Raw genomic sequence first — 24,303 nt, 5'->3', positions numbered from 1 at the left:
AACACAATAGCAAGATGAGAATTTAAGATAGATCCTTGCAGTGATTACAGATTTAGTAGATAGTTTTCGTATCTGAGAAACTGTGGAATACTCCATTTACGTAATGATACACAGTAATTGCAATTTGATTGATTCTCCACTCGACATATTTTCAGATCACGGAACATCCTTGTTTGATTAGCTAGTAAGCTTTAGTTCTTCTTTGCTTCCGTCAGAGCCTGCACCAGACGAATTTGGCGTAAGCGCAATACCAAGACAATGTATGCTTTATCGAAAACAAAATCCCGATAGTCCTGAATTCGAATCCTACGTGGAGAGGCTAAGCTCCAGACTCTCACCAAAAAAAAATAACAAAAGAAAGAAAATTTCGCGTCTCTTACCGCCTGGATGACTCTCTCGAAGGCTTCTAGCCCGTGAGTCTCGATATATCGCTCTGCCGCCTTCCTCGAGTCGAGGCTCATCATCTGCAACACCCTTCTCTCCCTCTCACCATAGTTGGGGCTCACATAGCCTCCTATCTTGACATACTTCCTTACATAATTCTCATAAATATACGCCGCCCCGTTGAAGATGGGCAGCACCAACCAGCAACAGAAAACAAGCTTCATGTAGGGCCACAGAGGAAACCTAACATTAATGAATGGTTAATCGCAGTTAGTCGATTTATTTATCTAAGTTTTCAAGGTTCCAATTTGAATTAATTACCATTGTAGAACTTTCCAAAAAGTTAGCTCAAAGAGGGTGATCAAGGAGTACAAGACCCAGTATGTAAGCCATTGCTGATCATCCAGAGGTGAAGGGCTCTCTATTGCTCGCATCGATGCATATCTGATCATCAAAAAATCCTGATTAGTAAATTTAAATATTGTTTCTTTTGTGCGAGTATCTGTTTCGCTTGGCTTTCAGAATAACTTCTCTATTTGAAAAGGAAATTTTTGAGAATCGGCTATTTGGCAAGCAGAAGCCCAGAGATTTCGTAGAGCCGTGAGGTTAAGATCAGTTTTTGTAAAACTATTACTTTTTGTCCGTGTTAAACTATCTGTATTTGATAAACCAACTACATAAGAGTAAAACAACACTTCGTAGAAAGAAATGATAGGACTCTATTACTTACAAAGGATAAAGCAGCATCAATCCCGGGCTGGTCCGCAGATTAGGGAAGTAAAAAAAAAACTTTTGAGTTAGCACCAAAAGCATCAATAGAAAAGAAACTTCAATTGTACATGTTAATATGTTATGAACAGAGCCTGTGTTCTTACCCAATGAGTGCATCAAGATGCCTAGCTAGGGTTCCTAGAACACCCATGAATTTTTCACCAATTGCTTCTTTCTAACGTGCACACTTAAATGTGGTGGTTGGTTGTTAAGAAACAAGGCAAGGGAGACAATGCAGCTTTCATGGCTTTTATAAAAGTGCTTTTGGAATTTCGAGTTCAGCAAGAAAAGCATTCTTGTAGATACTGGTTAACTTCTTCTTTACTGAATGGCCAAGGAAAGGAAGAATAGAGTTCAAAGGTGAGGAAGCACTAGATCCCTCTTCCCCCTTGCTCAGAATTTTGTTATTGTGTGGACCTGGCCCATAGAGCGCATCAGAGAAATGATAAGTTTTAATAGTTGAAAAACCTGTTTTGGTGGGTGAGGGAGTAATATAAAAAACTTACCAAAATTTCTGGTTTATTTGTATGTGTTGGAGCCTGAGGCTGTTGTGTGAAAGATTCTTTGCCGACCCAGTGCACAGAAACCAACTGTCATTTATCTAAAGGCGAAAGCCCGACTCAACCACCAGTTAGGCTGATCGTGTCCTGCAATCACTGCTGATGGTTTGTGTTCACAGTCTATATGTCGGTAGTTCGCCGGATTTGGATTCATGTCCTACACAAATGAGACATGAACTTTACTCTTCTAACAGCAGTTTGTTCCGGAAGCAAGTGTTGGGAGTGAATGGAGCGACAATAGGTTGACTAATTAGATACGAGAGGGCCAATACAGCATAATAGAACCACGTAAGTGACACGATTGAACCCAACACACTGACCAGACGGATCGACCAGACGTTACGAGTAGACATAGTATGTCTGGTTCGGGCCAGGACTAATTTGACACAATCCATTGCTGAAAGCTATTCACGCTCAGCCAAAATGCCCTGCCGGTGTATCTATCTAAACTCGCCAGTCGAGAACGAGGCTACATTTCCAGATGATAACTAGCTCTCACACACAAAAAGAGAGGAAGAGAAAAAAAAACACTACTTAGAAAAGAAAAAAAGAATTTTGGGAAAATAAGAAGTTATGGGTAGCACGATTTTTTTTAAGAAGCAATCGAACCAAATCAATCAACGCAAATCACTTCTCAATTGCTATTTGGAGATGCAGTGAATAGTACTCTTTTTTTTTTTTTGTTGAGGATGAGATGTCTCATTGAAGCATGCCGTCGTGAAAATGAAAGAACAAGCGTATTTCTGTAGTCGAGGGAAAAGAATCAGAATAGAAGCATTTATAGCAGAAACAGAAGAGAACACAAAAAATGACGCTTCAAGTAACCCCCCAAAATCAACATTTTAGCCATCAAGAAGAGATGACAACAATGTCTATAAGCCAAAACAGTATTCACTCGAATGCTTTGAAAATCACAACAGTAAAGCAACTTACAAGTTACAACTCAGATTTAACCATAGACGGACAAGTAGCACCAAAGTATTACAAGTAATTATAAGAAAATATACAATAGTGTCTGCTTTAGTGTTGTAACAGAAGCACCTCAGCCATTCATTCAAACATGTGACAAGTTATGTAAACATTATCAAAAAGAGCAGAAAGAAAAAATCAAATTATATAAATGAAAAAAAATACATCGTGATAGGCATCAGACACAACAAATGAATTACAACTTTGTTGCACCATAGCATGAAAAGCCAGATCAAAATTCAATGGTTGCAGTTTCTTATATATGTCAAGCTCAAAAGATGTAATCTAATGTTAGAGATCAGCAAGTACACTGAAAGAATAACATCTAAAGAGAAATATATGTGACTTGATCTTTCTATTTACCCTGACTAACCTGCTTAGGAGAGAGAGAATCAAGGACAAATTGTAGCTCCTTATAAGAGCAGGGACTGTCTCACTGTGTGGCGAATGTCAAGATGCCAAACTCCTATCATACTAGAGATGTATATATGGCATATAGATTGCTAGACAGATATACACAAGTACACAAATGATAGATATGTACATCAACTTACTGAGACAACTTAGAAGATATAGTTATGCTTACTATAAAGAAATTAGTAGATTTGCATACCTTATCGTGAAGTTGCAAATACTCTTGCAACAGTCACATGAAAAAGCCCTTACGTGGATACTCATAAAATACAATGTCATACATACTCGAATAACCATTTTACCCACAAAAGAAACCAATATATCTCCTTCACTTTAAGTGATTCCATTCACCAAAAATCTGTGTTCATGCAGAGATAGTCATTATGAAAGTGCCACAGCTGAAGAACCGCCATTCAGAAACCTCTGTTGAATGGGGTCAGGTCCAACTAGAATCTGTAAATTTTTGTCGCCTTGTTCTGTGGCACGGGAACAGTATTACAACTGGTCCCAACAGGAAATGGTATAGTTGAATGAATTGGCCTAGAATTGTCCAGATCCGTGTTTTGACTTGGTTTCAGTACGTGTTTTGCTCCTGCACTCAATTTCAGAGGCCCCGATCTTCTCACACAATCAAGACTTGAGACCCCGGCATTTCCTGTTTCATTTTTGCCATCGTTCAGAGACTGAGGGCAAATTTCACCATTCTTAGTATGAGAATCAAACTTTTCTTCAGTACCTGTACCATTTGGAGTATGACTATTTAATTGTTCTTTTTCCCTCAGCCCCACTGGCCCATTCAGATCCTCCTGCAGTGTGAGATGAGGCTTCTTTGCAGGTCTAAATAACTCATCATCCTCAGCGGCAGGCCTTTTGTTACTTCTGTTAGTATTATCCAAGTCATTCAAGGTAAACTTAGATTTCATTTCATTCCTGCTCTTCAATTTGCTTCTATTGGCAGAACTGACTGAATAATTAGGTCTGGCAGCAGGATAGGATTGGATATAAGAAGGGTAAACTAACGGACTAAAGCCGCTGGGCCGATGATTGTAGGTATCATAGGCAGGAAAAGAGACAACTGATGGGGGGTATCCCGAAGATAAGCAAGGGAGGTTTGTCGTAGTGACAGAATATGGATGATGAACATTAGGGGGATCAGAAAAAGATAAGAAAGAGGATTTCTGAGATCTCTTCTGCAGATCTGAATTTATCAGCCATTGTGGAAAACACGATGAAGATTGAGCAGATGATGTTTCTACGAAACTCTTGTACTTCTTATATGGATCAGAAGTTGATGAAGTACTAAATAAAAGGCTCTGGCTGTGTTTGCAGTGGGTAGAATTCAGCAGCACGCTCTGATTAACATCTTGAGGATAGGTTTCAAGAAATGGTGCCCGATGCCCCAATTCCTCGTACCTTGTTACCGAATTCAAGGAGGTCATGGAGTTATTCAGCATTGACTGATGAGTAGACTGACTATAATTGTTCAGTCTGGTAGGGTTTCCAAAGGATGAAGAAACGTGACTTCTCGATATCCTTTGTGGTTGATTATCAAAATGCACGTGATCAAACCTTAGTTCGACAGCTGGAGCACGATACATGCTTGATGGAACTTCTTTTTGGGTCATTAGATATGGAAACTCTTTATTGTTCATTCTTCCAGGGTGACACTCTTCAGCTATGATTTCCTTGTCAGTCCATATCCTTCCATCATCTAAGTCTCTGCACTCTTCACTGCTTTTACCAACTGCAACAGTTTTACCCATCAAACGCATTGTTGGTTGGGCTGAATGCTGAATCTCCTGGCCCAAATAACCATCTATTTGAAACTTCTGACCACTGCTCAAGTTTTGAGCTTGACAAACACGTTCCATGCACCCATTGCAAGAGACATCCATTGGATATTGTCCAAACTGTCCTTTACTTTTAACTCCCATTCTTCTGAAGTCAGGCAACTGCACAAAACCTACTCCCGATGTTACTGGTGCACCAGGAGAATACTGAAATTCTGGATACCATCTAAAATGCTCTGTATTATACAATGGTTCACCAGATTTCTTCCTTCTCGCACTTGTACGATCCAAGATATTTTTACACTTAACAAGATTCGGAACAGAAAAAGTACCAGAAGAACCTTTTCGTGTGTCCTGCTGTTTAAAGAGCTCACTATGATCAAAGTGGCCCTTTGAATTCATCCTGATAAGTTCTCCTTGTGAGTTCAGAGGAAGACCAACATAATCATCATTGAAGCAAAAGCTCCTACAAGAAGACATACGCTCGGTACTTAGAATTGTATCCAGAGACTTGTTTGATCCTGTTGAGGAGGAGATGCTGCTCATTATATGGGCGCAAGTGTTCATTTTTGCTGTACCAAATGAGCCTCTTTCTTTCCCAGTTGCTGAAGGTTGTGAGATCACATTACTGGTTATGACCCATGAACTTGTCTCAGACCTCGAACTAATAGGTAGAGGCATCAATTGTCTACCATCTAAAGTCAAATGAAAGCATTCTTGTGCATGAATTCCAGCACCAGATTTTGATCCTTCTTTAGTATAAGAATTTAAAGCAGGTACTTCGTCAGAGTACAGGCGACTAGATGAGGAAGTTGAAGTGCCAAAGTTCAAACAATTCAAAGTGCTAGAGCTCTGCACGGCATGATTCAGGTCAACAGATTCACCCAAGAATGTCTTCCTTTTGTCAAGACAGTTATTTTTATGAGAGTAAGCATCATTTGGCTGTGTCTTTTCTGGGATAGAACTAACCTCCCTCACCACGACCTCTGATGCAACATCTATTCCAGTTTCATTAGCCATCTGAGCCTTCTCAGTAGTAGAAGGAAGTTTATCACCCTGGTCAGTTGCCTCATCTCTAGTTTTTGATGCAGCCGAGACATCTGAGGATATTTTACCGGGGCTTTCCAAGTGAGACAACTCATTGGAAGAAGGGCTCTTGCTATTACCAAATATGTCATCTTTGCCTGAAAAAGTGACATGCTTTTTCACTTCGAGGCAAGGTTTTTTGGAATAGCCATCCTCCATGTTGTCAATTAGATCTGCTTTTTTCACAGAAGAGCTCCTTTTTTTCTTTTTGAGAATGCTATGAACAGGAACATCCTTTGGTTCTGCCTTCTGATTCTTGATAGCTGACTTGGTATTCTGAATTTTCCTTATATTCTGTTTCTGAAATAGATCTTTGAGTAATTGTGGTTTCTTTTTTTGGGTATGAATGGAACTGCTGATAGATTTTTTGAACAATTTCTTATACAGTGTGTCTTGAAGTAAATGAGAAATATCAAGAGGAGGTGATAGTTTTGGCTTGCGCATTTTTTCCTGCAGCAGAAAACGACATATAATGTTACAGTTTCACATATCAGTAAGACCTGTTTCTTAGATAAGCCCTTATGGAGTTGTACTTGACTGATTGTTTAGTTGGCAAATGCAATAATTGTCCTTCGTCCATAATAAACCTCTGAGAAGAGATTAATGAAGTTTAATCAAGTACTTCATGAACAAAAACTCAGTACTCCAACTGTGTGTCATTGCATGCAACGATTAAGATACGAAGGCCCAACACAGCACCGAACATTTACGATAAGGTGTCTCTTAAGTAGGTAATCCTTAATGAGCACCTACTATATTCGGATAACACAGGTCACTCAAATGTTCAAGCAATCGCTAACTACGTAAAAACTATATAAGCCAACCACTGTGGCTCTGGTTATCAACTGCAACTTCTACACTCCTGACTTAGTTCGAAACATAATTAGAACAGTAGACTCCTAGTTTAGGCCAGACATTATAACGAGGGATATGTACCTTTTCGTTCATTAATTTATTACAGGTTTTAAGAAAAGAGGAACAATGTTTAGTCTTGTTTTCCATCAAACCTACCTAAGGAGGACTCTTCGCATCAAAGAGAATAAATTGGAATCATTCCTTCGTTTTAGGGAAAATGTCTCTTAAGGGACAAAAATAATCACAATCTTTTTACTATTGCTCTAATGGTGTGGTTTTGAGTCACAAGAACAACCTCTTCAATACCATATAAAAACTTGTAATTTGAACAGTAATACAAAGAAATTTCAGCAGCCTACAAACCCGAATTTCACGGATGAAAGCTACTTAGGAGTAACTAAATTAGCAGCTATACTTGTAATAAACGAACGAAAGGGAGAAAAGCAAATAGCAACTACGTATATATGTAGAGAACCAAAAACTTAGATCGTGTATACCTTTTTAGCTATGCAGATTTTGATCTGGAGCCGTTGCTTCTTCTTATTCTTCCTGTTCCTAATCTTCATCCAACTCTTCTTTCTCATCATCTTCTCCCCCTTCCCATCTCCTTTCCTCCTCTCCTTCCTCTTCCTCACCACCTCGGAAACCCTCTCATCGCAACCGTGGCCTTCGCCTCCGCCACACGAACCACCACCGCCGCCACCTCCTCCTCCTCTTTCGTTCGCTTCTCCTCCTCCTCCCTCCTCTTCCTCTTCCTCTTCCTCTTCCCCCTCGCAGCCGCGACCCTCTCCATCGCTCCCATCGGTCTCGTCTCCCACGGCCTCGATCTGCGGCGCCACCGCGAAGAGCTCCACGATCGACCGCTTCTTCGGAGCCCGCTGCTTCGCCCGCGCCGAGCTCGGCCTCCCCTGCGCCCTCCCCTCCTCCTCCACCTCCGGCGCCGCCCCCCGCGCCCCCGATCCCAAGGCGGCGAGCTCGTCGCACCACCACCGGAACTTCCTCGCCGGCATCGGCGGCAGCCCCCTCTCGTCCCCGTCCCCGTCGAAGGGCCAGCATTTGCTCTCGTCCACGCTCCTCATCTTCGCCGCGTACTCTCTGTGAAACCCCATATATTGGATCAACAACCGGATGCGAGAGAGAGAGAGAGAAAAAGAGAGAGAGTAGTATGCGATCCTTACCGTATGGAGAAGCCCTCGAACGCCATCGCCATGGCTAGAAGGAGAGAGGAGAGAGAATCTCTCGAGCTCTCGAAGCAGGAAGAAGAGAGAGAGAGAGAGAGAGAGAGAGGGGAAAAAAATAGTAAGAAAAAGACGGAGAGAGAGAGAGAGAGAGAGACCACCATCCACCAGCAGGGGCAGTGAGCAGTAAGTAGTCGGTCGATGCTTCAATTTCTCTTTCTATTTTCCCGCTTTTAGAGAGCCTCGTTATTTCTGCCGCTTGCTTGCCCCCCCTCTTATTAATGTTGGAAAGTGACTTGCATGGTTAAACAAATTTCCTTTTTCATATTATTATATATATAATATAATAACATCCTATACTTTTATAACAGTTTGCTTACCAATGTACTTCAACATCAAACAAGGCCTAAATTATAAAAATATTTTATTATGTCATAATAAATAAATATTTTATTCTGCTTATAAGATTATAAAAATAGTATTTGTTTTAGATACTTTTTCATATTTTTTTTTTTCAACTGCTAAAATATTCTCAACAAATTAAAAAATACACTGAATAATAATATGCTTATGCATTCAAACAAAGACCTAATTAAATTATACAAGTTCCAGCTCTAAAGGAGTAATAAAAGATATGTCTCACTCAAACTTCACCAAATTATTAAAGAAAAAACTATTATACACTTTTTATTTTTGTTAAATTTTCACGTATTGAAAAGAAGGAAGACATAGGAGCTAGTTTTAGCTTTCAAGTAATAAAAAAATTTAAAAATTTTAACAATATTAGATAAATAATAAAGATAATGTAAAATTTATGCAATTTTATTTAAGTTATGTATAATAATGCAATTGAGCGATTATGAGACAGATATATCTTATTTTTGGTGACTTTATAGCATTTGTCCTGCCTCACCTATTAAAACACAATGCTGTAATGTCTGTGTACCATTTTATAATCAATGTGATTTAAAAACATCTATTTATTACACTCAGGGTGCGTTTGGTTCGCGCTATCTTTTAAAGATTACTAGTAATCCAATGTGAATAAAAAATATAACGGTGTTTGGCTAAACGCACTAAGTAATCTAGTTGGTAATATTAGATTCACTTGGGAATAAGATTCACCCCAAAGTACTAATCTCATTCCCTTGAGGGAGGGTGGGTATCCTCATATTAATGGATTGGGGTAATCATAATATATCTAATCTCTTTCTTTCTTCCTACCCGCCGGCTAATTGATATTATTTTTCTTTACACTCTAACCTTATATCTCTCTCTAAACTTATTTTTCTCTCTAAAATTCAACTTTTTTTTTCTCTCTCTAAACTAAGCTTTCTCTCTCTCTCTTTCTAAAATTTCAACTCTCTCACTCCCTCTAATTTCGACTATATTTTTCTTTCTTTTTTTTTAATTATGCTCTCTCTCTCTAACTTATACTCTCTCTTCCTTTTTTCTAAAAAGATGTTGAAATTTTTGGTAACATTATCTAAAATTAATTAAATAAATAAATAAATTAATTGTATATTTTTTGTAATATTAAATAACATGGCTAATTAATATTACCGTGCGAACCAAACACAGAAATTCCACATTCTTAATAATAGTATGAATAGAAATAAGATTCTCGGATATCTTTTATTCCTAGTAATCTTTCATAATGTAAACCAAACGCACCCTCAGATCAATCAATAAAGTAGAATTTGCTTTTAATAAATAATACTTGTACACTTGCACATAAATATAAATCTTATAACTTACGTAGCCTGAAAATTATAAATTTTTTTTGCTCTTCAAGTAATAAAAACAAATAATAGGGTAAATAAAAAATAAAAGCACTTAGATGACTTAGATGTAAGATATATGCATTTGATACGAGAGTATACAGATAATATATATGAGAAATGATTCGGTACTTTATTATTAAAAAATTAAAATAGATCTTAACCGTTGATTAATAGAGAGTAAAGATGTAATTTAAACATTTAGCAGGTAAAAGGGTTACATCATTCGAGGTTATTTCGGTATTTCAACTATACAACATTCAAAGAAACTTTTAATTGATATCCTAAATTTATGAATTAATTTGCACTAATTTAGAAAATTGATTGATTACCCTAATTTAGACATTAATTAGGCATTAATTTACGCATTTAGTTTAGAAATTTTAGTGTTTCTAAAATTTAGGCATTAATTTAAATTATAGGAATTTTAGAAATAGTTCTATTTCTAAATACATTGAATTTAAATATTAAATATTAAATATTTAAAATTAAAAAATTTAAATTCCAATTAGAGGAATTTTGTATTACTATTTAAAAAATTTGTCATGTTGATAAATATTTTAATTCAACAAACTTAATATGTTTAAGAAAATTTTTAAATTCCTGTAGTTTAGACATTAATTTTGTATCACTTATTTTTAAAAAATTTGAATGTAGGTAAAAAAATTATAAATTAAATGTATTTAATATGTTAAAAAAATTTAGAATTGCTCTACTTTAGACATTAATTTTGTATCATTATTCAAAAAAATTTGTAATGTTGGTAAATATTTAAATTTAACATATTTTATATGTTTAACAAAATTATGAATTCATCTTAGATATTAATTTTGTATTACTAATTTTAAAAAAATTAATGTGGGCAAATATTTAAATTCAACATATTTAATATGTTTAAAAAAATTTAAGAATTTTTTCTAATTTAGATATTAATCGTTTATCGCTATTTAAAAAATTTAATGTGGATAATTGATTAGAAATATAGGATATAATTCAAATTTATTCTTAGAATAGAACCCGAAACCTGAAGACTAGAACCCGAAACAATTATTATAACCCAAACCTGAAGACTAGAACCTGAATATTTCTTTTTACCATATTTTAAAATATTTTATATTAAATTTAAAATTTTAAAAAATAAATTTGAATATAATATTAAAATTTATATATGATTCGGGTCGGATTCAAGATGGATATAGACAAAATCCATAGTTGGTCCACAAAATAATCTCACGTTCTTGTTGTCAAATAATTTGAAAATTTTCTTATTTGAAATGCCAAATATGAGAGGAAAGATAAAGAGAGAAAAAAAAACAAAAAGAAAATAAAAATTTTGATAATATAGTAGAGATAAAATGACTAAATTGCTCACATATTAAAAGACAAAAATATCATTTTTTTAGGTACCTGGTAACCGATACCTCTCCTAAAGTGACATGATATTGCAGGTCACAATTTAAAAAAAATTAAATTTGAACTGTTGAATGGGAGTGAATGAACAGTAACAAAAAATAAAAGAATATAGTAGCTGGACTATATATATATATATATATATATATATATATATATATATATATATATATATATATTCTAAAATATGCACTGCACCCCCTTGTATTGGAATTTGAATTTGGGAAAAGATGAGGATGCGCATAAGGGTACACGTGGCAATGTTCAGCACAGTAATCTGCTGACGAAACGGTGACGTCATAAATATGCCCCTTCATCATTACCGTGTCCATTGGCGCGGCGTGATGGCGTGGTCATGTGGTGCGGTGCGGGTGCGGGTGCGGGTGCGGGTGCGGGTGCGATGCGCACCCGCGAGGACACGAATCTAGATGCAACGGGCATCGTACGGTGGAGATCCGGGTACAATGATCGGACGGAGGATTGGTAAGGGAGCCCGGATTTTAAACGCGTACGAACAATTGGGGGGGGGTGGGGCCCACGTATCCGCGTCTTGGCACGTGATTGGACGAATGATGTGGTACCATGAAAGAGACTGTTGCTGATTAATACAATTTTCCTGCCCGGAGTAGACCATTTAGTATTGAATTGAAAGGTGGGGAGAGAGATTCCTAATTTAGGATCAAAACGAAGCAGATTTTTCCAGGAAAGTGACGTTTTCCTAGTGTATCTGTAAATAGGTTTAAGATTTATTCAACCTAATCCCATTTAGTAAATAATAAGCAGAGTTCCCTAAATACTTTGGTTAATAATTAATACTGTTGTTCTTCAGATAAAGTGAGTATAGATTTTTTTTTTTTTTTAATGCATCTTTACGGATTATTTACACATCAGGATTTCTAATTAAAAAAATTTGATTGATTTATCACGTAGTATAAGAAGAATACAACATGTTTTTGCCATCAAATCAACAAACTATAAACGAAATATTTTACTGACCTAAAACAATTTTTTCTTCTATTTTATATTTTACTGGTGTGGTAAAGGAAAAGCAATATAGGGTGAGTTAATATAAAATACTATAATAGTAAACAAAGAATATTTACTGCCATTTTTTTTTTGCTTTTTTAGATTTATAATAGTACGATTGTTAAATAGTAATTTTTTACATCACGAAAATAAAAAAAATAGATAGTGATAGGTACTAATATTTTTTTATTAGTAATAGTATTTTAATTTTGCTCGTATACAATTAGATGCGAATTTGTAACAAGGAAACAGTGAGCATCAGCTGCAGCACATGGGGGGGTGGGGTCGCGGCTGGTGATACTCAACAGAGGTGGGGCGCGAGTCGAGTCAGCCAGGTGGAACCCCATCGATCACAACCATGCGAACCAAACTCCGCTTGCTCCAATCGCGTGACTGCGAAATGAAAAGACATACCCTGAGATCGGGCTCTCGCATTTTTGTCGGCTGATGTCATCACCGGCGTCCGTGCTGTCGTTGGAGGGGTTTTTTTTTTTTTTTTTTTTTTTAAGAGGTAGTTAGCATTCTAACCGTTTTGTTTATTTCATTTAGAAATATATTTAGCTAAAAATGTGAATCAAATAGAATTCGAATTTGGGTCTCAAGTACCAACCATTAAGTTCTTTGCCACTTGCTCTAGGGACGGACGGTGGAGGGCTCATTTTTTAAAACAATTAGTGGGATAATTACGATAATAGACGTATTTAAAACATTATACTTCGACCAAAAAAAAAAAAGGTTAAACAAAATTGTAAACTTAAAAAGTAAAAAGGTTACAATCTGGGGTTTTTGCTTTAAAAAAAATACTTCAAAGATTTCAATATAACTATTACACATTGCTTAAAATAGAACCTATCCTTAAAAAGGCTAAATAAGCTCTTAGCAATTTAAATTCAGCTTCTATCACAGCAGCTACTTCAAACATTTTTGATTCCTAAGCATATTCCCTACTTCTCTCAGCAGAGAAACAGTACCAGACATCAGGTCAAACAGAAATTACGAAGAGTGCTGGCCCGCCCAAGTGCGGTGCCACAAAGCTTATTGAAAAGTTGCTCTAAAACCAAATTTTGATCAGTCACGTACTGTAGTTTATATTATTTGTTGCATAATTAAGTACATCCCCAGATACTTGTTAACTAGCATCAAGTGTTAAACTATAGTCTTAATCAGACACTGCTACACGGAACAAAATATTCCTGAAAGATTCTAAAGAGTCAATACATCACATGTTCTAAAATTCATATCCCTCAGTTAATGGGCATAAACCTGCAAGAAAACAATTTTTTTGGATAATATATTCAGCAAAAGCCAAAGGATCAAAAGTAATTAAAGATCACATGAAACTAATTACTCACACAGATTAAAACATTTAAAAATGGACAAGGTAAATTCGGACGAGTACTTATGAACAATTTTTTTTAATTAAATAAAATGACTATGGGGACGGAATAATCAGTATGCTGCTGTAGATGCCAAAAAGGAGTAAACCACTTCACCAATCTGAGCTCTAATGGACCATGCAAACTCAAACCAAAACCGGCACTTTGGAATTCCCAGAAAAGCCGTATCAGTGAACACACCTCAAAAATCCAATATAAAGAATTAACAACAATAATATCAAAATAAAAGGCATGCAGTAACCATTCTCGACAAATTAATGAAGCCTCTCTCTATATCATACTGGGATTATACCTGTGCTTTAATATTTGAATTCCACGCTTGGGATTCCCAGTGCTTAGAAATTTGAGTGGGACAAGAGAGAACAATGGCCGCTCGAGTTAGAGCGTTCTTTCTTCCACATGGCTTCAAAACCTTGGAAACATGTTCTCACCTGCAAAAAACAGATTAACAAAAATAACAAAAAAGAAAAAAAGAAAAAAAAAAAAAAAAAAAAAAAAAGAAGATCAAAACATATGTACCAAACACAACAAAAAATGTTAAGGTACCTCCTATGGTACTACTCTTTTACTTCCATTTTAAGTACAAATAATTGATTGTACATTTCACTTGCTAAACATAATTTGTAAAAATTTGCACAAACTTGCATTTTACAACTTGTTTATTCAAGAAGCTGGCAATATATATATATATATATATATATATATATATTGAAAAAAAGATAGCACGGTACCCGTTTTATTCATTTGAAAAATGAACTTGGCTACAAACAATGAGGCAACTTGGCCTCGAGACTGGCAAAATATAATTGAGAGGCATAAGCACCTTCGTATAGAGTGAAGCATTGTTAACACTTATGAAGCATACCTTCCATTGCTTTTTCTTAGGTGTTTGGTTCTGAATCAGGGTTAAACGATAGATTATCTCTCTAAAAGATGGTCTCTCGGCTGGATTTTGACTCCAGCATTGTTGAATTAACCTACACAAAAAGGCATCAAAATATGGATTTTCTGCATTGAAGAGAGAGAGAGAGAGAGAGAGAGAGAGAGAGAGAGTGAGTGTAAGTTCATATAAATTACTCTTTCAATCCATGCGAGTATTTCCTAAGCGGGGCTCTGAAAGGAGGCCTTTCTTTAGAAGCATACGCTTCTAAAACTTCACTATCTTGTTTGTGGTAAAATGGTGGGCATCCTTCGATCAACTGGAAATAAAGCAAAACAATTTTGAGATATCAGTGCCAATGAATGTTTGGATTCCACTATGCTATGAAATCTTTGTAAAGTTGGCGATCATCCCATTCTTTATCTGCTGAAAGGAAAAACAGAACTTCCAATCTGCAACAAGTTCTTCATCCTTTTCTTTTTTCAGTCTCCAAATTAAGAAACTAAGGTGAGCTCTCTTATTTTGATGGGCACACAAAAAAAGAAAAAGAAAAAAAAAACCTATATCATATGCCTAAAGAAACTGCCAAGAGGCAAAGGTTTTACCTCCTGTAAAATCAAAGCAAATGAGAAGACATCGACCTTAGTATCATACTCTTCATTTCGGAATAGCTCCGGGGCCATATACCTGCCTGGAATTGAAGTTGATGTAATTCAGCAGGTAATTATGAAAATCCGTAAGTGCAACTAAAACTTACTCCGTTTGTGCATCCAATAACATAGGGAGAAGCAGGAAAAAATAGGAAAAAAAAAAGATAAAGCAAAATACTCTGTGGTTACTGCCTCCCGAGTTTTTTATAATACCTTCTGCTGTTATTTATATATAGGGCTACACATTGGCACCCGCAAGATAAAAAGAAAAATCTCCGATCAAAAAAGCGAGGGTGATTGATACCAAATTAAATACCAATAAAACGTGAAAGTTTCATATTGAAATCCTATTTTACTTCCAACATTCTGAAAGTTTAAGAATAATACTAAATGAGAGAGTACATTAGAAATATCTAACCATGTAATCACAAACAATTTGTAGTGCAATTCATGTTCATAGGCCAATGTGTTTTCCATCCATTCAAGTAAATCTTCAAGTAAAATTACATAAACTTAAAGAGTATAAGAACTAAAAGTATACTCACAGGCAGTTCCCTGGCAGACCAGTGGTCTATCCTCTCTAACTTTTTTAGTCTTCTTCAGAGACTTGCTAACATCAAAGTCTGCAACTTTCAAATGCCCCGAATCATCCCGTAGGATATTTCTGTTATCTTACAGTGGTCAAACAATAGAGAATTTCACAGTTAGGACTATTCAGGGTCAGGTACTCCGTAACAAGCAATTAATTTTGGTTACAACTCAATTATGAAGTGCATGCAAAAAAGAATGGCAATATGACATAAATGCTTACGAAGGCTCAAGATCACGGTGGATAATGGCTGGCTTATGCTCATGCAAGTAATTCATTCCTCTGGCAGGTTTCATAAGATAAATTAGGTTTTATTTGGAAAATAGCGAATAAAACATAGTCAAAGTAACAAACTTATATAAAAAACTACTAAATTTGTGAGGAACCAGCTGAGAGCTAGATAATAATTGTGAACATGAATAAACAAAGAAACCTTGCGATGTCGAGTGCCAATGCGACAGCTACTGTTGGTTTTAAAGCTCCCTTACGTCTCAAGTAAGCACGAAGATCACCCTGCATATAGGAATGAACTATGTAATTATAAATCATGTCTGGACATCTATAATATATATGCATATACAGAAATTGCCCATTGATGTGCAGAATAGTGTATCCTAAATAAGGTGATAAATAAGCATTAAGATTCTCAACTACCTTGGGCAAAAATTCAGTTACAATCATCATAGGACTGCTTTGAGTGACTGCACCCAAAAACTGAACAACATTTGGATGCCGAATTAGCAGAAGCAAAGCAAGTTCATCTCTAAATGCCCTTCTGCATATTCATAACCAGATTTAGACAGAAAGATGAACAAGAGTGATTAAAAAAAGGAGATAAGGCAGAAAACAAAACATAGTACAGTCGGAAAAAGCAACTCACACTTTATCCTCATCAGTAATCAGCGCATCGTCGAGCTTTTTGACAGCAACCTGAATTCCACGCCATGTTGCAACTCGAAAGGTTCCCTATAGATGAAAAGAGAATTTGAATGGAAAACTGAAAGCCAGCAATGTAAGAAGTTAAACCAAACTAGAAATGAATGGCATCTCTAAACAAGATTTAAGCAGTGTTTTACATACAGGTTTTCTGTATGATTGACATGCTAATTGAAGTAGGGCTACTATAATGAGTGTAGAGCTCTTTGTATTCATAAGTTGTTTTCAGTGATGGAGCTTCTGAATTAATAATTCATATTGTTATATATAATCTAGAACATTTGAAACTTATAAAAAATAAATTTCGCAATTTTTTGAAATTATAATAAAATCCATCAAGCGGGTATAAAATAAACGGCAAAATTGAACGACTTTCTAAAAATAGAGAATCGAATTCTTCAACTTATGATCGGAGTTTTTAATCTTTATCTAGATAGTGAATAAATTTTTTTATCAAAAATTTAACTGATTTTTATTTGTTTACACTGTTAAACTAGTAAGTATCCCATACCGGCCATTAAAAATTATAAATTTTGAGATTTTTTGATCGTAAGGTAAATGATATCGAAAAATTATGAAATTTGATTTCTAGAAATTTCAAATGCTCTAGATAATATTTAACGGTATGGATCATCGCTTAGAAACTCTGTCATCGAAAAAGACTTACAAGTACAAAGGCGATCGTACTCATAAGCTGGACTCATGCTAATTGATTTGCTTTTATTTAATATTGTTATTATTATTTTTATGTGAATGCTATTGAATTGAATGAGTAAATATTACGAATAAATAAGGAGATGTCATACACGTCCATATCAAAATGTGAAACGTATCACAGGCACATCTTCACACAAATAGTTGGAATCTAAAATATTTTACAATTTTAGTTCCACTATCTTTTTTTTTTTTTTAAGAGAAAGGTAGTATGCTACCCACTTCGTTTATTTCTTTTACTTAGCTGAAAACGTGAATCAATTAGAATTCGAAATCGGGAACTCGGGAACTCAGGAACCAACCACCAAGCTCCTTGCCAAGTTCCATTATCTTTTAGGTTTGCCGAAATCCATTACTACCATAAACTATTTTGACTACATTTTATACCACTTCAAGCATCTCACCAACTTTCCCCATCAGTTTCACAATTGACACTTGTATCATTGATAGTTTTACAAAACCTAGCAATTCCTGATGATACTGGTTCGCTGTTATTCCGAAGAGTTACCCTCTACTTTAGAATCTCTTAATCATAGATTTATAACAATAAAGATTTGATAGTCAAGCGATATAGCCATATAACTGACCAGCAAAAAAGCAGAAAGGCAGAGACTGGCATTCAATACAGGACCAACTAGCACACAAAGTACCAATACACTAAAAGGATTAGAAAGTACCTTAGTTATATTTTTACTGTTGGTGAAATCAAGCTCACTAGGGTCGATCTCATATTCTAAAACTAGACGGGCATTATTGACATGCATCGGAGTTATCTGCATGAGTAAAAACAAGAAACTGTCAGAAATTTTAACCAACCTTCAAGTAAAGAGCAAGATCCAACTTGGAAACCGTCTGATTTGACAAAAGATAGATAACAGAACTCAATGAGATACCTTAAGCTTGGCACCATGCTCCTCTAAAAGCTTGATTACTTCATTGTTCTTGTAATGTAGCGCATCTGCTAGCGGCTGTTAGTAGAACAACATTTAGAACGTGGTGTTAACTCAATTAACACGATACTGTCATTTTTTGCAAGCTTCTAAAACGGTGATCATTAGAAATTTCTACAATTCCGCACAAAGGATATTAGTAAACCCTAGTTTTCGACATCCTAGCACTTCTAACACAGTGTATCCTATAGATTCATCTAAAAATGACCAAAGCTGAACACATTTGAGAAACAATTCAGAACAAAAACAACGTGATCAAAACAGAGGCGTCGTAGATCGGAGAAGCAATCGAAAACGATATTAGTAAACCCTAGTTTTCGACATCCTAGCACTTCTAACACAGTGTATCCTATAGATTCATCTAAAAATGACCAAAGCTTAACACATTTGAGAAACAATTCAGAACAAAAACAACGTGATCAAAACAGAGGCGTCGTAGATCGGAGAAGCGATCGAAGCTTACACACCGTACTTCCCCACTGATCCTCCGGATCCACGCGCGCCCCCTTCTCGAGGAGCAACCGTACGACGTCGTCGAAGCCCTCGCACGCTGCGACGTGGAGCGGCGTGCGGCCGTCGATGTCGCGGTAGTTGACGTCGGTGCCGGCGTCGACAAGCTCCCGGATCCCGGCGATGTCGCCTTCATGGACGAGGTACATGAGTCGCACGTCGCCGTCGATCTCAGGGATGGTCGTCGTTAGGGCGCCGCGGGATTGGGCCGCGGCGGCGGCCCCGTGGACGGCGAGCGACGACCTTTTCCCCACGGGGAAGCGCATCGGGGGCTTCGACGCCATGGGAAAAGCTCCGGAGATCGCGATCGGAGGAGGGGGAGGGGATAAACCCCCTCGCGGAGAGGGGGGGAAACGCGAGGCGGCCGGGTTTGTTGGAGGAGGAGGACGACGACGACGATGTGGAAAGGGAGAAAAACGGGGAGGAATTTTGGGGGTAACGGTCTTACATAGCGAGCTGGCATGTGGGGCCACACGTGCGAGGTCGTTACGCGAGGGAACTTTTCTACGAAACGTGAGGCGGAGTTTTCAACAACCTGTACGGTCAGGAGTTGACGCAAAAATATCTTACTATTAGTTACAATATATTAGGTGTAGTTTTACTATTATATATGAGATTAATTATATAATTTTTTTATATACTTATGTGTTAAATAAATTCACGTGACGCTTGAAACATGCGTGTAACTAAATCAAAATCTGCCTTATTGTGTACTGATATATTAACCAGAGAAATCCTATACCTAGCCGATTCAACAAATTGAATGGACTCCGCGCTCTTGGTTTATAGGTCCCACATGAAAACCATTGTGGAACTCCTCGAATCAAGGGTATCTAATAAATCACTGAATCGACTTAGCTCGTCCAACCATCAAATTTTTTTTTTTTTTTTTGAGAAAAAAGTAGCAAAGCTACCTACTTCATTCATTAAGCAAAATAAACTAGGCGTACATATTGGAGGCAACTAAGGCCTCCTGGAGGAACCGGAAGAAAAACAAAAAGAAGATAAAAATAAAAACAAAACAGTAAACAAAGCACTAAAAACAACAAACGTCGGTCCAAATCACAAAAACAAAACGAAAGACGCGGTCTAAATCAAAGGGCGTCGGTCCAATCTTTGATCAAGAACATGACACGTTCGAAGACCCGGGCAACGTTGGGCCGCACATCGCGGAAGATAGTGTTGTTACGTTCCGTCCATGTCACCCACCAGATTGCCGCTAGATAGGTCAGACTTTTTGTCCTCAACTCACCATTGTGAATGTTAGCTGTTTCCGTCCATAGCCGGCCTACATCCTCCGATTTCAATTTGCTTGCATCTGAATTTCCGACGCTGAATAGAAGATATCTGACAAAGACACAGTCCCGAAAGAGGTGATCGGTGGTTTCTGGGCATATTGCACAAAACACGCAAAACTGATCCACCGCATATCCTCAACGGATCAACCTGTCGTTGGTAAGTACTCTCTTGCGAAAGAGAATCCAAATGAATATTTTGTTTTTAGTCGGAATTCTTAGCCAGCAAAATTTGAAATTACATACCTTATACCATTAAGGACGCAAATTAAAGTTTATTCTAAAAAGAACATGTGGTGCACTGACTCGGTGGACTAAATACATGCATTACTTTCTACAATGAAATATAGTATATACGTCGTTGAGAGACACATAATACAAGTATACAACAGAGGGTTGAAACCAACGTCCTAGCACACTGTATTGTGCTGCATGTATATACTCCTTGTTAGAGCCGTATAAAAGGGCAAACCTGCCTTTTCGACTTATCCAGGAGGTACAAATGTGGAGTATTTGTCCTATTTGTTCAGCTAGGGCCGATTATCTGAGGAATGCTTGGTTGACTTAACAATTGGTGTTCTATAAAATTGTTGCTATGGCGATTGGTGATAATGTTTTTAGAGTGTTTAAATACACTTGGACAAACCAACCAAATTTTTTTGTATTATATATACGTCATTCACCAACAATCTATAAGGATAACAACTATGAAGATCGGTGTTGATGTTTAAGCTTAATTAGATCCATAATTGGATCCTATTTATATAGCTGCGCATTAGAATTTAGTTATCTATCATGTCCTTTTGGATGCGGGCTACATAATTTGTAAACTATCAGCTAGCTGGGAGCCTGGGCCAGGCCAGGCCGTGAGAGCGAGGTCTGCCTAGGCTTGCTCATGCATAATCTTTTGACGCATAATTTATTTCTATTCTATCACTGCATGTAAAGTTTTTTCTATAATAGTTATTTTAATGCATAATTATCTGCGCCAGCTCTTACGAGATACACTTTATCATCACTGGATCCTCGGATGAAGTCCCCCTTTGGATTAAACTAGAGCCCAACTTAATAACTTATACAGGCTTTCTTGGACTCGGGCCGCTTAATACCAACACGTGGGCCCCGCCGGTCCTCTGCGCAGCACATGATGCACTGCACCGGGTCTAGGGAACAATATCCTTCGTTGGCAATTTGGTGTAGTATCTTAGTAACGGTTTAGTTTGGGTTCTGACCCTACAAAGCGGTGCGGTCGGGGTCGAGCCCTTTGATCTCTCTCTCGCGTGTGCACGCGCGCGCCGAGTGCGCCGCTCCGCTGCTTCCCGAATCGCCGAGTCTCTCTCTCTCTCTCTCTCTCTCTCTCTCTCGTTCGCTCCATGATCTCTCGCTCATGGCGCGGCGGCGGGTGCTGCTGCTTCTGAAGCCCTTCGACGTCTATCCGCCGCGTCCCAACCCTACCGTCGCCGCCGCCGCCGCCGCCGCCGCCGCTTCCTCCTCGTCTTCGCCTCGCACCATCAATCCCAGGGTAACTAACTAAACCCCCTCCAATGCCAAAACCCTAACCTCCTCTGCTTCTAAAAGAAGACATTACTGATGTACTTGGATATCCTAAGAAGAAACTGCTTCAACGAGCGATTGGTGGTTGGTTAATACACTAATACGTAATAGGTGTTGAGGAAATTTGGGAATTGGTTCCAAAACTTTGTAAACGATTGGTGGTTGGATAATTCTTAATTAGATGGTGATTTTTGTGACGATGATTCCGTTTAGTCTCTTGATATATTATTTTTGGCTCAAACTGTCAAAACATTTTTGTTCCGTTTGGAGCAATGGAGACAGAATTAACTATGAGATCAAAATTCAGTGCTCTAAGTGCTTTAGGTCGAAGTTGATTCGTTATGCATTCGTCATTCTTCATTGCTAAATTTAAGTTATGGATTCTCTGGAATCATTTTCTAGAAGTGTTCACTTTTCAGTCCCCTTGCATCTCCATGGCCAGGAAAGCTTTCTTTGAACTTTTCGTAACTATCCTGTGTGCGAAATATACTCTGTTTGCAGTGCCATTCATGTATAATCTTTGCTGATTGAAGCCGCTTCAAGCTGAATCTGACCATTTTCGCACCCTATCTGAAAACAAAAAGGCCTTCCTTTTGAAGATAGGCATGATACTGTTTGTAGTTATTTGTCCCTTGCAACAGATATTTTTCCCTCTCTATGCACTAACACCGTATTATGGTGGGAAATGAACTGCTGTTTATACGTTCGCGGTGATCTTTGCAGCTTCTAAGTTTCTTGGACGACAGACGCAGAGTTCACAAGGACACAATTAATTTCTGTCGAAGTGTATTGGAACGAAAAGCTCTTGATTGGGAACTGGTATTGCGTAACCATTTGTCGTGTCCAATTCATCACGTGGATCTCGTGATTACTGTTGGTGGGGATGGCACTCTCTTACAGGCGAGCCACTTCTTAGATGGCTCAACTCCAGTTGTAGGAGTTAACTCGGATCCTACACGAGTCAAAGAGGTCGGTATAACTAAGCCAAAACTCTTGTTAAATTTGAATGATCTTGTAAGAAAATTGCCATACAAGACTCTTGTTAATAGTTCTACTAGTTCTTTTTTGTTTTTCTTAGTCCTCTTTGGCGGTTGTTTCCTTGTGTCCCTGCATTGCATCCTACATTGAGGGCTTGTTTGGGTTGACCAGATCTTTTGCAAAGGTTTTATTTGAGTAAAACTGTTCAAAGATGCACTAACAGATTTTCTTTTAGATCTTACTTTTGCACATAAAGCAGAAGCATTCATTTAGAGTTTCTACTTTTGAGATTTAGAAGCTCATTCTACCTTCCTGTAGCTGCAAAAGCTCCAGGTTTCTCATTTGTTCAACTCTTATCTACTGGTTCTTGAAGTGAAGAAGTCATTCTAGCAAGCCAAGTAGGCACTCTGATATATTTGCCACTGTGATATATTTGCCAATTTTCTTCACTTTTTTGCTTTGCATGGCGACTCCTCTAAAAATAAAAATTATGGTGGTACTTTCGTTTCCTTTGGTAGGTGGATGAGTTCAGTGATGAGTTTGATGCAACAAGAAGCACAGGCTATCTCTGTGCTGCTTCTGCCGAAAATTTTGAGGAGGTACATCTGAATAACATGATACTATTACTCAATGGAACACTAATCATCTTTTAGCATTCTATCATTTGTCGGGCTTCTCTCCCTTCTCTTTAGGTACTTGATGAAATCCTCGAGGGTCGAAAACATCCTACTGAACTCTCAAGAATATCAGTAAACCTAAATGGTAGTCGCATGCCAACATTTGCTCTTAACGATATTTTGGTGTCACATCCTTGTCCAGCATCCGTATCTCGGTTCTCATTTCGGTAAGATCTTTCTTCTAACAAGCACAAACGCGTATTTTCTAAATTATTTCCTGATGAAAACTTAATTTTCATGATGTTCAGAATCAAAAGCAAGTGTGGCAAGAGCTCACACTTAGTTAACAGCCGATCAAGCGGCTTCAGGGTCTGCACAGCTGCAGGATCAACAGCCGATCTCAAGCCGCGAACTTCAGTACATAGTAAGAGAGCCCATTTTGCCTCAAGATTCAGACATTTCATTGATGCATGGTGTGATCAAATCCAACGAATCAATGCGTCTTGAATGGTATAGTCAAGAAGGCGTAGTGTACGTCGACGGTTCACATGTAGTCCATTCGATCCGGCATGGAGATAGCATCGAGATGTCATCAGAGGCCCCAATTTTGAAAGTATTTTTGCCTCAAAGATTGACCAGTTAGTTTATTCCTCAAAATGATAGTACCTCATATTTAATCTTGTCACACATATGTTGTGAACGTTTAACGGCCGTTTCAGTTTATTTTTGTTACAAATATGTTGTGAATTTACAGTTACTTAGTACAGTGCTGGTAGGGTGTCTATTTTCTTTCTTTCCTTTTGAGTTTTCTTTTTGCGTAGAGTTACTATGCTATCGAAAATATAAAAAATTTGATACTTTTAATTTTTTTGACCCTTGGATTAAAAAGTATACGATCGAGATAATTACGGTTTTCCCTAAGATTGATTAGTATTTTTAGGATTGAACGATATCCATAGAATAATAGTATTAATTTAAAAATTAGAAAGGATTAAAAAAGCTTATTTAT

General features: G+C 37.4%; 4 protein-coding genes across 8 annotated transcripts; 1 reads left to right on the top strand and 3 right to left on the bottom strand.

Moving 5' to 3' along the window:
• LOC109717342 (HVA22-like protein f) lies at positions 7–1,581 on the bottom strand. Its single transcript, XM_020243076.1, has 5 exons — positions 1,260–1,581; positions 1,115–1,141; positions 706–828; positions 381–627; positions 7–218 (listed from the first exon to the last, which is right to left on the bottom strand). The coding sequence occupies exons 1-5, from the start codon at positions 1,304–1,306 to the stop codon at positions 192–194; spliced, it is 471 nt and encodes a 156-aa protein (XP_020098665.1). The 5' UTR covers positions 1,307–1,581; the 3' UTR covers positions 7–191.
• On the bottom strand, positions 2,591–8,164 carry LOC109717340. The gene is made up of 3 exons (XM_020243072.1): positions 8,008–8,164; positions 7,327–7,924; positions 2,591–6,424 (listed from the first exon to the last, which is right to left on the bottom strand). The coding sequence occupies exons 1-3, from the start codon at positions 8,037–8,039 to the stop codon at positions 3,545–3,547; spliced, it is 3,510 nt and encodes a 1,169-aa protein (XP_020098661.1). The 5' UTR covers positions 8,040–8,164; the 3' UTR covers positions 2,591–3,544.
• LOC109716895 (serine/threonine-protein kinase STY8-like) lies at positions 13,218–19,272 on the bottom strand. 5 transcript variants are annotated; one of them, XM_020242500.1, is made up of 13 exons: positions 18,808–19,272; positions 18,284–18,358; positions 18,068–18,163; positions 16,621–16,706; positions 16,395–16,515; positions 16,174–16,253; positions 15,963–16,022; positions 15,697–15,815; positions 15,107–15,192; positions 14,699–14,820; positions 14,487–14,598; positions 13,914–14,052; positions 13,218–13,487 (listed from the first exon to the last, which is right to left on the bottom strand). In XM_020242500.1, the coding sequence occupies exons 1-12, from the start codon at positions 19,132–19,134 to the stop codon at positions 13,957–13,959; spliced, it is 1,380 nt and encodes a 459-aa protein (XP_020098089.1). In that variant the 5' UTR covers positions 19,135–19,272; the 3' UTR covers positions 13,218–13,487; positions 13,914–13,956. The 5 variants fall into 5 exon arrangements, with proteins under 5 accessions (XP_020098089.1, XP_020098087.1, XP_020098088.1 ...); XM_020242498.1 differs by lacking the exon at positions 13,218–13,487 and adding an exon at positions 13,489–13,801; XM_020242499.1 differs by lacking the exon at positions 13,218–13,487 and adding an exon at positions 13,489–13,791.
• On the top strand, positions 21,406–24,091 carry LOC109716991 (probable NADH kinase). The gene is given in 6 exon segments (XM_020242629.1): positions 21,406–21,667; positions 22,423–22,668; positions 23,196–23,276; positions 23,370–23,521; positions 23,603–23,686; positions 23,688–24,091. Coding segments are annotated over 6 exon segments (948 nt in total). The 5' UTR covers positions 21,406–21,532; the 3' UTR covers positions 23,938–24,091.

Source organism: Ananas comosus, linkage group 11 (assembly GCF_001540865.1).
Source record: "Ananas comosus cultivar F153 linkage group 11, ASM154086v1, whole genome shotgun sequence".
NCBI classification, from domain to species: Eukaryota; Viridiplantae; Streptophyta; class Magnoliopsida; order Poales; family Bromeliaceae; genus Ananas; species Ananas comosus.
This window is presented reverse-complemented; position numbering and strand designations above follow the sequence as displayed.

What these genes read in the sequence shown, in the direction of transcription:
- LOC109717342 (XM_020243076.1), bottom strand. Translation starts at nt 1,306, where the DNA reads ATGGGTGTTCTAGGAACCCTAGCTAGGCATCTTGATGCACTCATTGG. An exon ending in CATCTTGATGCACTCATTGG is followed by an intron (nt 1,142 to 1,259) that starts GTAAGAACACAG and finishes TCTGCGGACCAG; the next exon opens with CCCGGGATTGATGCTGCTTT. An exon ending in TTGATGCTGCTTTATCCTTT is followed by an intron (nt 829 to 1,114) that starts GTAAGTAATAGA and finishes TTTGATGATCAG; the next exon opens with ATATGCATCGATGCGAGCAA.
- LOC109717340 (XM_020243072.1), bottom strand. Translation starts at nt 8,039, where the DNA reads ATGGCGATGGCGTTCGAGGGCTTCTCCATACG. An exon ending in TTCGAGGGCTTCTCCATACG is followed by an intron (nt 7,925 to 8,007) that starts GTAAGGATCGCA and finishes GGGGTTTCACAG; the next exon opens with AGAGTACGCGGCGAAGATGA. An exon ending in AAATCTGCATAGCTAAAAAG is followed by an intron (nt 6,425 to 7,326) that starts GTATACACGATC and finishes TTTCTGCTGCAG; the next exon opens with GAAAAAATGCGCAAGCCAAA.
- LOC109716895 (XM_020242500.1), bottom strand. Translation starts at nt 19,134, where the DNA reads ATGGCGTCGAAGCCCCCGATGCGCTTCCCCGTGGGGAAAAGGTCGTCG. An exon ending in TTGGCACTCGACATCGCAAG is followed by an intron (nt 16,023 to 16,173) that starts GTTTCTTTGTTT and finishes GAAACCTGCCAG; the next exon opens with AGGAATGAATTACTTGCATG. An exon ending in TACTCGCATGGATTGAAAGA is followed by an intron (nt 14,599 to 14,698) that starts GTAATTTATATG and finishes CTTTTTGTGTAG; the next exon opens with GTTAATTCAACAATGCTGGA.